Consider the following 16,231-nt stretch of genomic DNA (forward strand, 5'->3'; position numbering starts at 1 on the left):
GGAGGCGGGGAAGTGAGGCTGAGCCACGCCCCTTCGCCCAGGCCACGCCCCCCGGTCTCACCTGGTTGTCCATGGCTCGGCTGGGCCTTCCTGCGCCTCCCTCCGCCTGCCCGGCCAGGCCGCTTCTCAGGGAGCCGCCTCCGTTCCGGTGAAGGCCGCGTCCCCGGCCCAGGCCGCCGGCCTCATGGTCGCTGGGTTGGCGGGCGGGGCGCCGGTCCGCTCTGGGCCCCCCCCCGGCAGAGCGTCTCCCTCCCTCTCTGCCTCGCCTCGCCTCCTCCCACAGCCGCCTCCACACCGGAAGCGGAAGTCGAGGGGAGGGACGGCGGAGGGAAACCGGCGGCCGCCTCGGCCAATGGGAGACGGCGGCTGCGCGCGGGGCTCGGGCGGGCCCGCCGCCAATGGCGAAGGAAGCCGCCGGCCAGGGCCAATGGTAAGGCGGGGCGATGGCGTTGCTAGGCAGCGGGAGAAGGAGGGGTTTTGCTGCCCCCTCTCGGCCGAAGGCGGCCTCTGTCGGGAGAATGCCTAACCGCCCGCCCCGCGCAGACTCATGGGAGAGAAGGGCGCCAGTTTTCTACGTGCGGGGAATGGTCTCAGTCCTTGCACGTAGAAAGCTAGCCTGATAAGGGAACAGACGTTTCCCCCCCCCCCGCCCAGCAGGCATTCTAGTTTTGTTGTATGGTGGAACATTCGCTTCCCTCCATTTACAATTCAACCTATGGAAGAGAGAGGTCTTGGTTAAAACATGCTCAGTGATGAGCTGATCCTCTGTGATGATGTTTGTACAGTATTCAAATCTCTGCATTCAGAAAGGAGCGAGCAAAGGAGCCCTGACCCCTGAGATGCTAGCTTTCTATGTGCAGGAAATGTTTTTAAAGCTGGAGATAAGACTTTAGATTTTCTGCACCTACCTTAGCATGTCAGGGAATATCATTTAAACCAGTTGCTTTCTGATATGTTTCTATGTCTTTATGGTGTTAGCATGTGGACAAAAATTAAACATTCCCTCCACATAGAAAACTAGTGTGTCAGGGAGAATGCAGACAACTTGATATGCTTCTTTTATATGTGCTGGAAATGTTTTAATGTCAAGTAGAATTCACACAGAAAGTCAGAACGGTTTTATCCCTGTCCCCTCTCAATTTTTTTTTGTTACAGCGTGTAGATAATTATTGTAAATGGAGGATCATTCAAATTCCCTCCACACCTGCTCATGCAAAAGAATAAATTTGGGCAATGGTTTTCAAAAGAAGGTATAAGAAAATACTGATAGTCCCTGATAAACTGGGATCACACATGTATAGAGTTGCCAACTGTGGCAATTACCAAAACTTAGGTGGATTCCGGACAGCATAACTATACTAAGGTGACCAGATGGTCACCTTTGTGAACCGGGACAAGGGGGGTAGGCAGCTGCGCGCGCGTGCGCACCAAAGGGCAGGAAACAGCAAGCCCCAGAAGGCAGTGCGGCAGCCTCCCAAAAATCGGGACAATTTGAAGAACCCACGGGACGCGGGACAAATTGTTTAAAGGCGGGACTGCCCCGCCAAAAGCAGGACGTCTGGTCAGCCTAAACTATACCCTCTTTAGGACATTATAAATAGCATTTTGGGGAAGAACTTTCCCCAAAACGAATCAAGCTCGTCATATTTCTCTCAACCTGAGTTTTTCAAAAATCACTGAACAAGTGATCTTTTTTCACAATCCCAGCGTGCAAATATAACTGGCAAGAGATGCCTCCCCCCCCCCCCGCCCCGGCTGTTTCTCCCCGACCCTTCTACCATGTCAGTGAATGGGTGGAAGGGGGGGAAATACAACATCTCCTGCCCGTTGTGTTCACGCAGGAGCACCTCCAACCTGGGATTGTGCAGAAGAATTGCTGGTTTAGCAATTTTCAAAAATTCCAGGTTGAGGGGGAATAAAAAGGGCCAAACTCATTTTGGGAACGGGAGCTGCGCAAAGCTGCCCCCCCCCCCCAAAAAAAACCCGGTTTATATAACATCCTATGCCCGTTATAGTTGGCCTGAGCAAAATCACCATTGTGTCACCCAAAGTGGTGTGTGTACAATTGAATGTAACATCTTGAAGACGGTGTTACCGCGCTGCCTGGGTAACTTTTACTCTCCCAGATCAACCAGCTCTCAGCAGCGCAGAGGAACAGAAACAGGACCCAACGCAGCGAGAATAGTGAAAAATAAAAATTAGTTTATTGAGATGCTGACCTACGTGTCAGCACCTCCGCACCACGGCAACTGCAACTGCCTAGCAGCTTTACAACAACTTATATAGACTTTTTCCCACCCGGGAGTCCGGGGGAATACAGGACAGCCTACAACCATTCATTTACAGATACACAGCAACCAATTAGAGTCCGGAGGGCAGTCCCTTCTTGAATTTCGCGGCAGAAGCAGGGCGAGGCGATGACGTAGGCATAGGCGGGAAAAACACAAAAGAGTTCTTTGGGTGCTTGGGACAACAGCACCCTTATCTGCCTGCTGGTGGGATTAGGCAGATGGATGTGCTTCTTCCGGGGTCCCTTTGTCAAACGTCCATTCATGGTTTTTGCAAATGAAAGGGACATGCCCAGGTGGAGCAGGGGTGGATTCCTGCCTTGAGCAAAGGAGGTTCCATGCAGATACAAATACAAAATACAACTACAATTCCTGCTTTCTACCTAAAGCAACTTGTTCCTATCTAACTCATAAAGAAATAAAACATAACTTTCACCTTTATTAAACAGCAAGATCAGAAATGGAATAATTCATTCCTGGCTCCGCTATCAACGGTAAGCCTGAGCCAAACTTTTCGCACTTATGAAGAGAGATACTGTAATTACTTGTATATAAAAACCACTCACTCCCAGCCTCTGGTTTATTAATATTTATTCCTTTGTTGTTCTGTTCCCCAAGTAAAACAATCTAAAGGTGCCCTGTTCTTGGGTGGAACAGAGTGGGAGACACACAAGCAAGGTGTAACATTTGGGTGCTGTGTGGTTTCCGGGCTGTATGGCCGTGTTCTAGCAGCATTCTCTCCTGACGTTTCGCCTGCATCTGTGGCTGGCATCTTCAGAGGATGCAGGCGAAACATCAGGAGAGAATGCTGCTAGAACACGGCCATACAGCCCGGAAACCACACAGCACCCAAGTGATTCCGGCCGTGAAAGCCTTCGACAATACAAGGTGTAACAGTTCAAAAACAAGGTTTATTGCTTAGAAGATTGAGACCCTAACTCCTCCCAGGGTCTGACTAAGATAAAGAGCGAATCAGGTACTTGCTTGACTGGTGGAACAAGCTTGAAGCTGTAGACTTTTATTCTTTCTTGTCTCCTTTCAAGAAAGTCCACTTGTCTTGCTTCCTCTTGGTTCTCTCAGCCTTTTTTCCGGATTCTACTTTCCGTTGACACCTCAACTTTATGTTCTCTGGATTATATACACTTTATGCACCATGGGCCGTAACGGATTATTGCAGCCTTCCAACTCCCTAGGCACCTTAAACTGACTGAAAGGCTATACAGGGGCATTACTAAGTGAAATTAAAGGAAGACTGCTCTAGGGAGATTTCTTAAAGGGACAGGAGTCTAACTAAAATTCCCTCCCTTAGAAGGAATTCGCTAAACTAGGCTGACCAGGCGTCCCGCTTTTGGCAGGACAGTCCCCACCTTCAAACAATTTGTCAGCGTCCCGTGGGTTATTTCAGATTGTCTCGATTTTTGGGAGGCTGCGCGCACCTGCCTTCTGGGAGCAAGGCAGTGCAGCAGTGCCTCCCGTGGACGCCGGCATGGGGAGCATGGCAACTAAGGTTTTCACTGCCGTTTCAACCTCTGTGACAGGGCGGAAAGTGAGCGTGCCTGAAAGGCAGTGGCTCCTCTTGACTCTTGTGGCTCGCCCTGCTCCTAAAAATGCGCCTCCTACGGACGGAAAGACTTTGATGGGCGTCTTAAAGAGATACAGAAAGACTGGAATAATTACAAGGACAAACTATTGGAATTTTAAAAATGCATAAAAATCTCAGTAGAGACCTTTAGTAAAGATTATAACAACAAACAGAGTTTATAACTGGCAATTTGATAATGCTCGGTTGAAAAGTTAAGGTGGACGGGATGTGGAAACAGGGGTTCTCTGGGAACGATTATACTGACCGGGAGGACTCCCGCTCATCCTCAAGGAGATGGTGCCAGTTTTGGACCTAAGCTAGAATCTCAGTAGAAGAACATGAATCCTAGAGGACACTTTGGGAGGGTGGCTTGGAACAGAGCCGCCCCACTACTTTTTTTCGCCATTGTGGCAGTAGACCAAGAGGAAAACCTGATGGTTAATCTTTCCTCCTCTCGTGGAAGCCCCTTGGTATCGAGCATTTCAGAAACATGGACTTTCAGAAAAATGATCAGAGACTCACGGTGCCAAAATACCAAAGGCAAATCTGTCATGTATTGATTCTGAACAGGTTTAGTTTACGAGAAGAAAAATAAGTTGTACTTCCAGTAATTTCTGGGCCACAGATTTGGGACTTCATGGAATCAACATCTTGATTGCTTTCCATGCCACCTTAACTGAATGTAAGCAGAGTGCTTCTACACCTGTGATTGATCAAGAAAGAGCATGTTATCACCGGCACTAGGCAGTTGCTGACAGATCGCCCATCGGATACATTAGGGCTGAGGTCAGATACATCTAATTCGACTTAAGTTCATTATAGCCAGAGCATATGTATATATATTGTTGATGCCACTGGGGTTATGTAATTAAGGTAAATGTTATGTGATATGGATTATGCCTGATTGGCAGGTCCAGTTGGCTCGTTAAATTTTCAATAAAATTGCATGTGACTGCCATGAAGATGGATGGTAGAAAACGAAATACGTCCCGATTATGGTCAATTGACATGTTCATCATCCATAGACGCTTCGACCAGAGCGGTTTATCAAATCGAATAAATCATCATCATCATCGATGTCCAGGGGCTTACATTGTCACAGCCAGGCAACTTGTAAACAGTGGCAAGATTTACGCGCAGCTGGCAGCACTCGAACTCTTGGCGTTTACCGGCACCACATTCTGTTATGGACTTTTTGGTTTTGCATTCTGCTGTTTGATACATAGCACTGGACCAGGAATCTAGCTTCTTATGAACTATACCTCTTTATATTTAAGAATTATACTGATGCAATTGTACCAATAGTTTAAGAACTTATGTCAATAGAATGATACATTTGAGTTTTTGAAGCGATAGTAGATTATTTATTTGAGCCGTAATTGCTTTATTTTTTTCACTACCAGCCAGTCAGAGTTATTATGCGCAATTTCACCAGTTAATTAGTTTGCCCGCTTTTTTTACACCTGTTTGTGTTCATTTTGTTGTTTTTTGTTTTGCCTTAACTCCCAAAATATCAGGTTGTGATCCGAAAGAGTTTGGCATTTAATTGGGTCAATATACTCAAGGATCTGGGTGCCCAGATCATATCTACCCTTGAGTGCATGTGATGTCTGGCTGAATAGAATATATATTCTAGTGAATTTACCAGAGTGTTCCTGCCAGACATCGCATAGGCCCATGTCTTTTATTATTTCAAAGAAGCTTTTAGGTAATTTGTTGTCTTTCATCAACCGATTTCGTAATTTGGTTTTTCTCTTCTTTTCTTTTTCTTTACTCATCTTTTTGTCTTTATTCGGGTCAACCACTTCGTTTAAATCACCCATCTCTATCCATTTAGCCAGGTGGAGGTCATTCAATTGCTTATGGAGGGTTTGATAAAAACTGGCTTTATTCTAGTTCGGAGCATATATTCCAATTATTGTTGTTTCACTTTTTGTTTGGGTTTCCACTATTATGTATCTTGCCTCTTTATCTCTATATATTAGTTTTGGATTAAGGTGTCCCTTAATGTACAGGGCTACTCCCCTTTTTTCTTTTTTTGAAGACCTGAATGAAAGACTATGCCCAAACTTTTATTTCCTAGGGTTTTTTTGGTCTTTTTCTAATATATATGTTTCATAAAGCCCAATAATATCTGATTTTTCCTTTATACGTTGATGAAAGACATTCTTTCTCTTAATTGGGTTGTTCAAACCATTTACATTCCAGGACATTACTTTACCAATCATTTTAAATTGAGATTCTTACCACCTATTCTTCAGTTAATTTCAGGCTTTTCTTATTTCTGGTCAAAAAATCTTATGCTTTACTTACACTGCTTGTTGATATTGTAACGCTTTGAATTAAATTGGAAGGAGAGACTCTCCGGTACCAACCATCGGAAGTTAATACCATTTCTTCTCAGGGTGTCCACAAGTGAGTTATAATCTTTTCGCTTTCTTCTTATTGAGGTTGGAATTTCCTTTAAGATAATTAAGTTGTTCCCTTCAAGTTTTATTGGATATGTAGAATGTTCTCTCAGTATGACGTCTCGCAAGCTCTTTCTGACACAGTTTATAACAATGTCTCTGGGAAGTTTTTTATCCCAGGTAATTTTTGAATTTACCTGATATAATCAATCTATTTCTCTCATTGCGTCTTCTTGTTGCAGGTCCCATACTTGGCATAGTAAAGAGAGGATTCTTTTAAGTAAATTTTCATTTTCTATTTCAGGTAGTCCTCTAATCCTCAGAAAGGTTTCTTTTTGTTTAAGCTCAAAAAAGGCTATGTAGTCTGATTGTCTTTCAAATTGTTCCCTTAAGGTGTCACATTTGTCATCCACGTCATCTATTCTAGTCGCATTCTCATTAAGTGCATTTTTTTATTTCATGCAAAGTCTCATCGATTTTTTTTAATTGGTTCATCTCCTTCTTAATAGCCATTAGTTCTTGCTCCATCCTTCCTGCTCGATTTTTAAGATCATTTTGGGAGTTGATAATAACCCCAATGAGTTGTTCCAGTTTGGTTTCACGCTCTGATGTTCTTTCCAGGGTAATCCCCCCTGGATTTGCCTTTTTTTGCTTTTTTATTTCTGGTTGATACTGAGCTAATGTCAATCAATCAATCAATCAATCAATCAATCAATCAATCAATCAATCACCTTTATTAGGCATAATTTAAAATAAAATAAAATAAATATATTAAAAGGGGAGGAAAACAGAGGTTAACTAAGTTTTGTTCAGGCCCAAAGCAAGAAACTTTGCCACATCCTCGGTCCATGAACAGAATCCCGGGGCCTCCAGATAAATTAGGGAACCTCTTTGACTCTCATCAGATAGTTCAGGAACTACAATTCCACTATCGAAGCCCCTTACTCAGCATGGCCAATTGGCCATGCTGACAATGATAAGGCTGATGGGACCAGATTCGTAGTTCCTGAACATCTCTGGATGAAGGTCAAAGCATGGTTCCCTACCCCTGGTTTAGAACAACGATCGTTGAGGAGTAACGGGCTTTACTTAACCCTGTTGGAAAGAGCAGGTTTTGAGTTTATATTTTTTATGTCAGTCAGTGTGATAGGAACAATACAAAAGAGCATGTTCTGTTGTTTCCAACGTGATTGAAGAACATGGACAGGTCCTTTTAAGTGGCGGAATACGAAGGTATCTTCCACGTGTTATTGCAATGGGGAGGGTATTGAAACGAGACTGCGTAAAAGCACGTCGTAAAACGGAGGTTTCTTTCTTTAGTTAGTCTCTTCTACTTTGGTGCAGGGACCCTCCTGGTATTGAATTCAGAAGGTATTTTTTCTCTCGTATACCAAGCGACGGTCAGTATGGCACTGTCTTATTCTGTAATGGCCGGCCCTCCTCTATAGTTGTAAAGAACAGGAAGACACAATCTCGATAATCGCTAAGATCTTTCCACTCTTATTGTGGAATATCTCCTCTACCTTTCAAGTGGAGATTTTTCTTCCCCTGATTGGGGATTGTCAAGGGTGGATCACGATTCTCTGGAGTTTATCCTAGAGATTTTCGACAGTCACCACCACTAAACCAGAAGTCGCCAAGGGAATTGTTCACAGAGTTCAGCAATCAGGGTTCCGAGTCTCCACATGGACATTAGCAAGAGCTCTGTGCATTTCAGGGCTGCTAGACAGTGGAATCCAATTCCACGGAATGAACTGTGGATTCTTGGGGATTCCTTGTCCATTAACATGTCATGCTTTACGTTACTGAATTCCATTTCACATTATCGCATGTGGTCTTAGGCATCAGTAAGGACCACATTACTGAAGGGTACAGCCCCAGTGGTTGTGCATTTGTTATATCTTTGTTGAACAAATTGAAAGGTGTGAAACTAGTTAACATTCACCATATCCTTGTACCAATTGTCTAAGGCATTGCAGCGTATTGAGTTAATGTTTATTTATTTATTTATTAAATTTATAGGCCGCCTCATCCCCGAAGGGCTCGAGGCGGCTCACAACATGACTGTTTCCAGAACAGTAATTCAATATAACATAAAATCTAACTCATTAAAATTCAGCAGCAATTAAAACAATAAATACAGATTAAACAACAAAGGTTGTGTAAAAACACACACACAGGCGCCCGGTCTTGAGGCCAAAGGAGAAGGGAGGAGAGGCAGGGCCCAGGATGGAATCAGGGCCCTACCAAGATAGAAAAGGCAGCTTAGTTCCGGTTTCAGTGGGGGGCAATAGAACCGGGGCCAGCCCCTCCAAAAGCCTGGTGGAATAGCTCCGTCTTACAGCCCTGCGGAATTTACCAAGGTCCCGCAGGGCCCGGACAGCTGGAGGTAGAGCATTCCACCAGGCAGGGGCCAGAGCCGTAAAGGCCCTGGCCCAGGTCGAGGCCAGCCGCATCGTCGTACAATTCCAACCCTGGTTTCTTTAAAAGATGACTGAAGTAGATTTTTGTTATCCCAAATATGTATACCTGATGGTTGTTCTCGGTGACTTAAAATCACAATCCCCTTTATTCCCTACCAGGGGCACCTAGTGAGGTACGTGTGGCTGAAAGGTTTCTGGCCAGGTCACCCAGCAGTGATGTAAAACTGGGAAGGCCCATCTGGTTCACCAGGCAATCGTACGCCACACAGGTGGAGTGTGGGGTGGCCTCGTTCTTCAGAATTTCAATGGGATGGTAATGTGAGGGGAGTTCACCTGTGCCTTCAGCGCACGAAGAAGAAGAAGAAGAAGAAGAGTTTGGATTTATATCCCCCCTTTCTCTCCTGCAGGAGACTCAAAGGGGCTGACAATCTCCTTGCCCTTCCCCCCTCACAACAAACACCCTGTGAGGTGGATGGGGCTGAGAGAGCTCCGAGAAGCTGTGACTAGCCCAAGGTCACCCAGCTGGCGTGTGTGGGAGTGCACAGGCTAATCTGAATTCCCCAGATAAGCCTCCACAGCTCAGGCAGCAGAGCGGGGAATCGAACCCGGTTCTTCCAGATTAGAATGCACCTGCTCTTAACCTGCTCTTAACCACTACGCTACGGCTGCTCTTCAGCTTCTACCCGTTATTGTTTTAATCTTACTGTCATTGTCCTTACAACCCCTTGTGCTCATCATCCTTGGGCCTAGCCCAGCCTTGTGGCTGCCTGCCTTTACTGGACACCATTACAATTGCTATTCTTGCTACAAATGTTATTATCAGGAATACAATTAATATTAGTAAAAGTTTACATTTGTAAGTGCACCTCCTGTGTATCTCATATCAATCGGTGTCACTCTGTTGGTTATGTATTTTTTTAATCAATCTATCCGTCTTTTTTTCTGTGGGTTAAGGGAAAGTATTGGTTGTAGCTGTGAATGTCTGCAAATGAAGTACTGCATGAACAGTTTAAGTTATTGTATTTTAAATAACTTTAAAAACTCTGAATATTTATATGTAGCCCTGACTTGGATGTCCCAGGTTACCTCTAACTCCGCAGCTAAGCAAGGTCAGCCCTGACGTAGGTATAGATTTTTTCTGGGGGGGCTCGGGGTGGGGCCACACCCCCACCCGCCCCTAGGGCATGGCCACGCCTCCCCAAGCCCCGCCCCTGGCCTAGCGCATATAAAAGCAGCTCTCCGAGGTTGGGGATGGCAGACTCCCCTGCCCTCCCCTGCCCCTCCCCTCTGGGCAGAGGCATCGAGGGAAAATGGAGCCTGGTGCAAAATCTCCTAATGATACCACCCAGGTTTGGTGAAGTTTGGTTCAGGGGGTCCAAAGATGTGGACCCTCAAAGGTGTAGCCTCCATCTCCTATTAGCTCCCATTGGAAACAATGGGGGATTGGGGCACCCCCTTTGGGAGTCCATAGCTTTGGACCCCCTGGACCAAACTTCACAAAACCTGGGTGGTATCAATAAGAGACTCTCCTGATAGTACATCCCAGGTTTGGTGAAGTTTGGTTCAGGGAGTCCAAAGTTATGGACCCTCGAAGGTAGTATCATCAGGAGAGTCCCCCAAACAATCCCTGAAAGTTTGGTGCTGCTAGCCCAAACAATGCGCCCCCTGCAGGCCAAAAACATGAATGGGGGGATTCAAACCCGAGAAAACCCCCCCCCCTTACCTACGTCCATGGGCAAAACACCTCTATTACTCTGTTGCCAAATACGAGATCGCTGTAAGCGAAGGCAATTGAATGACACTTTGCACACACGTGCATATATCTATGTATAGTAGCCTGCCTTTCCTTCAGGGAACACAAGGTGGCATACATTTTTTAAAAAACCAACTTCCTGCCTGTTTTTGTTTCCGTTGAATTTCCTACTAACTTCTTACATGGAATTTGCCTTTTTGTGTAACTTGCCTTTTACATGGAATTTGACTTTTTCATGGCCATAACTATGCTTTTGCGATTTGTCAAAAAAAAAAACACCCTGTCGCCGCCCTTTCTCTTTGTCTGAACATAAGTCACAGTGAAGGACAGGGAATATCTATTCAAGCAGGGGTGTCAAACTCACGGCCCTCCAGATGTTCATGAACTACAATTCCCATCAGTCCCTACCAATATGAGCATTGGCTATACCGGCAAGGGCTGATGGGAATTGTAGTTCATGAACATCTGGGGGGCCACGAATTTGACACCTGTGATCTATTGGGAGGACAGAATGTAACAGGAATACCAGTATGATTGCTGTTCACAAACCCCATAAGGCAGTGGTGGCGAACCTATGGCACGGGTGCCAGAGGTGGCACTCATAGCCCTCTCTGTGGGCACAGGCACACAGAGTTTGTCATGTGGGGGGGCAAGAAGAACTAAAGCGTGATCCTTTACCTGGGAGTAAGCTCAATTGCTGGCAATGGGGCTTGCTTCTGAGTAAACCCTCCTAGGGTCATGATTCACCCGTTCGAAGAGTTGCATGGTTGCTACACCAAGCTTACTCCCGAGTAACATGTGCCGTAGAGCCAACTGTTTTTTCTAAACTGAAACCTCAGTATTCAGGTAAAATTGCTATGTTGGCACTTTGCAATAAATAAGTGGGTTTTGGGTTGCAATTTGGGCACTCGGTCTTGAAAAGGTTCGCCATCACTGCCATAAGGTGACTGCAAACAAATCCAGCAGATCTCCATCAGTTTTTCTTGAATCTGAGGATTTGGCTTTCAAAATATCAGGTACTTGTTATTTTAATTTAACCAGTGGAACTCTGACTTTAGTATTGGCAAGATGAGCCAAATTTTAAATATCTTTTAAAATGATTTCCTTTGAATATCTTGACACAATCAAAGTCTGGCCTTGGCAAAAATGCCTTGCCATTTCCCCCCCGCCCCAGGGTTGTGGAGGGGGTGAGATCCTCTCCTCCAGCACAATTCTAGAATTAAAAAAAATAGCAGACTTTATCCGGGAGAAGAATTTAAAAAATAAAATAATTTGTGCAGGTGGCCCTTTCCCCCTGCCTGCTTTGGCAGGTGGCTTTCTTATTTCAGGAATTGCACCTAAGGAGCAGGTTGGCCTCCCGAAGGATCTCTGGTCTGAGCCGGCACCTTACAGGGATGCTCCGTCCCACCCACTCCTCAACACCATAAAACCTCCAGAGCAAAAGCTCTACTGTTAAGAGAAAACCACACCAGGTCCTCTTGAGTGAGAAATAGCGCCTGTGTAAACACAGTGGGTCTGAGGCAAAGAGGTCTAAGGCCTCTCTTTGTCCTAGTCAACAGATCCCGTTTGTAATCCTCGCCAGCTGTGGTTCTGCCAGACAGGTGGAGAAAAGGTGAGCAATCCTCTGCCTCATTCTCCCTCTTTTCTACAGAGGAGAACCTTTTCCCCCCAAGGACATCCTCTGAAATCTGGTTCAAGATGGCGGAAGGTCAGCCAACCATGCCATCCAATAATGCATGCTTAATAACCACAACTGACACAATTGGAGCAGGTTTCTGGTGCATTCTGACAGCCCAAATGGATACACTGAGGATCAGATCTCTCAATGGTTTAATTTTTACTTAGAACAATGTTTTCAGTTGCGGAGCTTGGGACAGCAAAGAGAGGTAGATTGCAAAAAGGTCACAGGAAGAAACATTGATCTCCCCCCCCCGCCCCCCACACACAGGATGGAAGGCTGAGTCAACCTTGAGTTGGCTACCTGAAACCGACTTCCATCAGGATCGAAATCAGGTCAGGCCCAGAGCTTTGACTGCAATACTGCAGCTGACCTCCCTGTGCCACGGAGCTCCCTCCATGCATCTAGCACAGTGGTGGCAAACCTATGGCACGGGTGCCAGAGGTGGCACTCAGAGCCCTCTATGTGGGCACATGCAAACAGAGTCCCGCCCCCCCCCCCCCCTGACACACACACACCCAGACACATCTAGGCTGGCCTGGGCTGCTGGGCTTGATTATTAGCATTAAATTAAAGACCTTATTTTGGGGAAGCAGTGTAGGTAACTCTGTTAAGTGCTGTTAAACCCCACTGGTTTTTATGCAAAGAACTAAAATGCAATCCTTCACCTGGGAGTAAGCTTGGTTGCTGGCAATGGGACTTGCTTCTGAGTAAATCCTCCTAGGGTCGTGATTCACCTGTTGGAAGAGATGCACGGTTGCTTCAAAGCAAAGCCACTGACTACCACCAAGCTTACTCCCAAGTAATGCATGCCTCGTAGCCAACTGTTTTTTTCTAAACTAAAACCTCAGTATTCAGGTTAAATTGCCGGGTTGGCACTTTGCAATAAATAAGTGGGTTTTGGGTTGCAATTTGGGCACTCGGTCTCGAAAAGGTTCGCCATCACTGATCTAGTACATTTTATTCCAGTGTCTTTTCAGAGACCTCAGTGGTTCTTCCAGCCCCATTTTATCCTCACCACAACAACCTTGCGAGTTAGGTTAGGCTGGAAGACAGGAACTCTAGCTCACCCAGCAAAATTTCCTGGGAAGTGGGGACTTGAGCCTGGGTCTTTTGTGCCCTCGTCCAGCATTCTAAACACTCCACTGGCTCAGAATTTTTTAAATACAAAAGTATCCCCAAATGGGCAATATCCGAACAACGGTTTTACTAGAGACAGGAGCCAACAGAAGACAAACAGACATTGAAGGAGCATCCTTTTCTTGCTCAATTCAGCTTTCTTTCCAGATATATCAAGCAGCACACATGTTTCCAAATTAAATTCCTCCCATTGAGCTAGGGAGCAGCAGTGGCGTAGTGGTTAAGAGCAGGTGCACTCTAATCTGGAGGAACCGGGTTTGATTCCCCGCTCTGCCGCTTGAGTTGTGGGGGCTTATCAGGGGAATTCAGATTAGCCTGTGCACTCCCATACACGCCACCTTGGGCGAGTCACAGTTCTTCGGAGCTCTCTCAGCCCCACCTATCTCACCGGGTTTTTGTTGTGAGGAGGGAAGGGAAAAGAGTCTCATTACAGGAGAGGAAGGAGGGAATATAAATCCAACTCTTCTTCTTCTTAATGTTAGGAGAGTTAAGTGTGGGGATCACTCTCCAGTGCTTTGACACACCACACACTCCACCCCCAAGCGAATGAGGAAAATTTGGAATGTGCTTCATGCCTTTTCCATACAGCACTTTGATGAAAGGCAAAAATATTTACCGGGGTCTTTATTTAGCAAACTGAAAGAGAGGCAATCCACGCTGCTTCCTTTGTGGTGTTGGCAAATATTTCTCTTCGTCTGGAGGCAGAAAGGAAATTTACCGGTGGCTCTTAAGGCCGTGACCTCCCGGCTTGATAAAGCCGCTTTCTTAGAGCTCGGTCGCAACTGGCTGCAAAGCCGGGCCTGGAACATGTCGTCCCCCATAATAATTGACAATTGAAGACAGACAGCTGCTTTATACTCAACCAGACCATCGGTCCATCAAGACAAGAACTCTGACTGGAAGAAGCTCTCAGAAGTCTCAGGCAGAGTCGGGCCTGCTCCCAGGAAAGCGGGCTGGGGGATGGATAAGAACATAAGAACATAAGAACATAGCCTGCTGGATCAGACCAGAGTCCATCTAGTCCAGCCCTCTGCTACTCGCAGTGGCCCACCAGGTGCCTTTGGGAGCTCACATGCAAGAGGTGAAAGCAATGGCCTTCTGCTGCTGCTGCTGCTCCTGAGCACCTGGTCTGCTCAGGCATTTGCAATCTGAGATCAAGGAGGATCAAGATTGGTAGCCAGAGATGACTTCTCCTCCATAAATCTGTCCAAGCCCTTTTTAAAGCTATCCAGGTGGCCATCACCACCTCCTGTGGCAGCCTATTCCAAACACCAATCACACATTGTGTGAAGAAGTGTTTCCTTTTATTAGTCCTAATTCTCCCCCCCAGCATTTTCAATGGATGCCCCCTGGTTCTAGTATTGTGAGAAAGAGAGGAAAATTTCTGTCAACATTTTCTACCCCATGCATAATTTTATAGACTTCAATCATATCCCCCCTCAGACGTCTCCTCTCCAAACTAAAGAGTCCCAAACGCTGCAGCCTCTCCTCATAAGGAAGGTGCTCCAGTCCCTCAATCATCCTCGTTGCCCTTCTCTGCACTTTTTCTATCTCTTCAATATCCTTTTTGAGATGTGGCGACCAGAACTGGACACAGGACTCCAAGTGCGGTCGCACCACTGCTTTATATAAGGGCATGACAATCTTTGCAGTTTTATTATCAATTCCTTTCCTAATTATCCCCAGCATAGAGTTTGCCTTTTTCACAGCTGCCATGCATTGAATTGACATTCTCATGGAACTATCAACTAAGATGCCCAAATCCCTTTCCTGGTCTGTGACTTATAGCACTGACCCCTGCAGCGTGTATGTGAAGTTTGGATTTTTTGCCCCTATGTGGATGCAATGTTGCCCACCATCGAGTGAGCAGGACTGGTGGAGGTTTCGTCGTTGCAACGTTCCATCGCTTAGACCAGTGATGGCGAACCTTTTTGAGACCGAGTGCCCAAATTGCAACCCAAAACCCACTTATTTATCGCAAAGTGCCAACACGGCAATTTAACCTGAATACTGAGGTTTTTGTTTTTTAAAAATGATTGGCTCCGAGGTGTACTTTACTCGGGAGTAAGCTTGGTGGTAGTTGGTGGCTTTGCTTTGAAGCAACCGTGCAACTCTTCCAATGGGTGAATCACGACCCTAGGAGGGTTTGCACAGAAGCAAGCCCATTGCCAGCAACCGAGCTTACTCCCAGGTAAAGGATTGTGCTTTAGTTCTTCGCATGAAAATCAGTGGGGTTTAACAGCGCTTAATAGGGTTACCTACATTGCTTTCCCAAAACTAGGTCTTAGGTTTAATGCTAATAATCGAGCCCAACATCCCAGGCCAGCCTAGATGTGAGGGGGGGGGGCACGTGCCCACAGAGAGGGCTCTGAGGGCCACCTCAGGCACCCGTGCCATAGTTTCACCACCACTGGCTTAGACCAGCGTTTCCCAAATGGTGGGTCACGAAAGCAAAATGCTGGGTCACCTAATGTCTGGGGCTGGGGTCAACCACCCCTGTCCTTGCTCAGAGGGAACCACCCATCTGGAACCAGACCAGCCGGGACAATACAGCAGCTTCAGGGCTCCCCCCCCCCGCCCCCCACTAGCCAGCCACCCAGAAAGGGGCCAGGGATGGAGCTGCAGCTTGTGGCAGAATAAACACATCAGTTTGGGTGACTCTATATTCAGTTGTTCTTACTGTTGGTTTTAAAAGACCTTCCCTTTACCCTCAGGTAAGTATTTCAAAAACAATTCCTTAAAACACTAACTTGCAGACTACCCTCTCCATTAGATTTGTCTAGCCGACACACGGCTTCAAAGGGTAGGAATTTTTACCATCTGCGGCAGGCACGGCAACTGGCCCCGTACCGCTCCCGTTCTGATCTAGCGACGGTGATCCACGCAACGGTCACCTCCAGGTTAGACTACTGCAACTCGCTCTACGCGGGCTTGCCTTTGGCCATGATCCGGAAATTAA

General features: G+C 46.2%; 1 protein-coding gene across 2 annotated transcripts in view; it reads right to left on the reverse strand.

Annotated features, from left to right (window-relative positions):
• The window catches only part of MLLT1 (MLLT1 super elongation complex subunit), a 32,233-nt gene extending 31,927 nt beyond the window's left edge, over positions 1–306 (reverse strand). For both annotated transcript variants that reach the window (XM_048497069.1, XM_048497068.1), the window contains exon 1: positions 62–306. In XM_048497069.1, coding sequence (XP_048353026.1) covers positions 62–73 — 12 coding nt within the window. In that variant the 5' untranslated portion in view covers positions 74–306. The remainder of the gene's footprint in view (positions 1–61) is intronic.
• Between the last annotated feature and the right edge of the window lie 15,925 nt (positions 307–16,231).

Source organism: Sphaerodactylus townsendi, linkage group LG05 (assembly GCF_021028975.2).
Source record: "Sphaerodactylus townsendi isolate TG3544 linkage group LG05, MPM_Stown_v2.3, whole genome shotgun sequence".
NCBI classification, from domain to species: domain Eukaryota; kingdom Metazoa; phylum Chordata; class Lepidosauria; order Squamata; family Sphaerodactylidae; genus Sphaerodactylus; species Sphaerodactylus townsendi.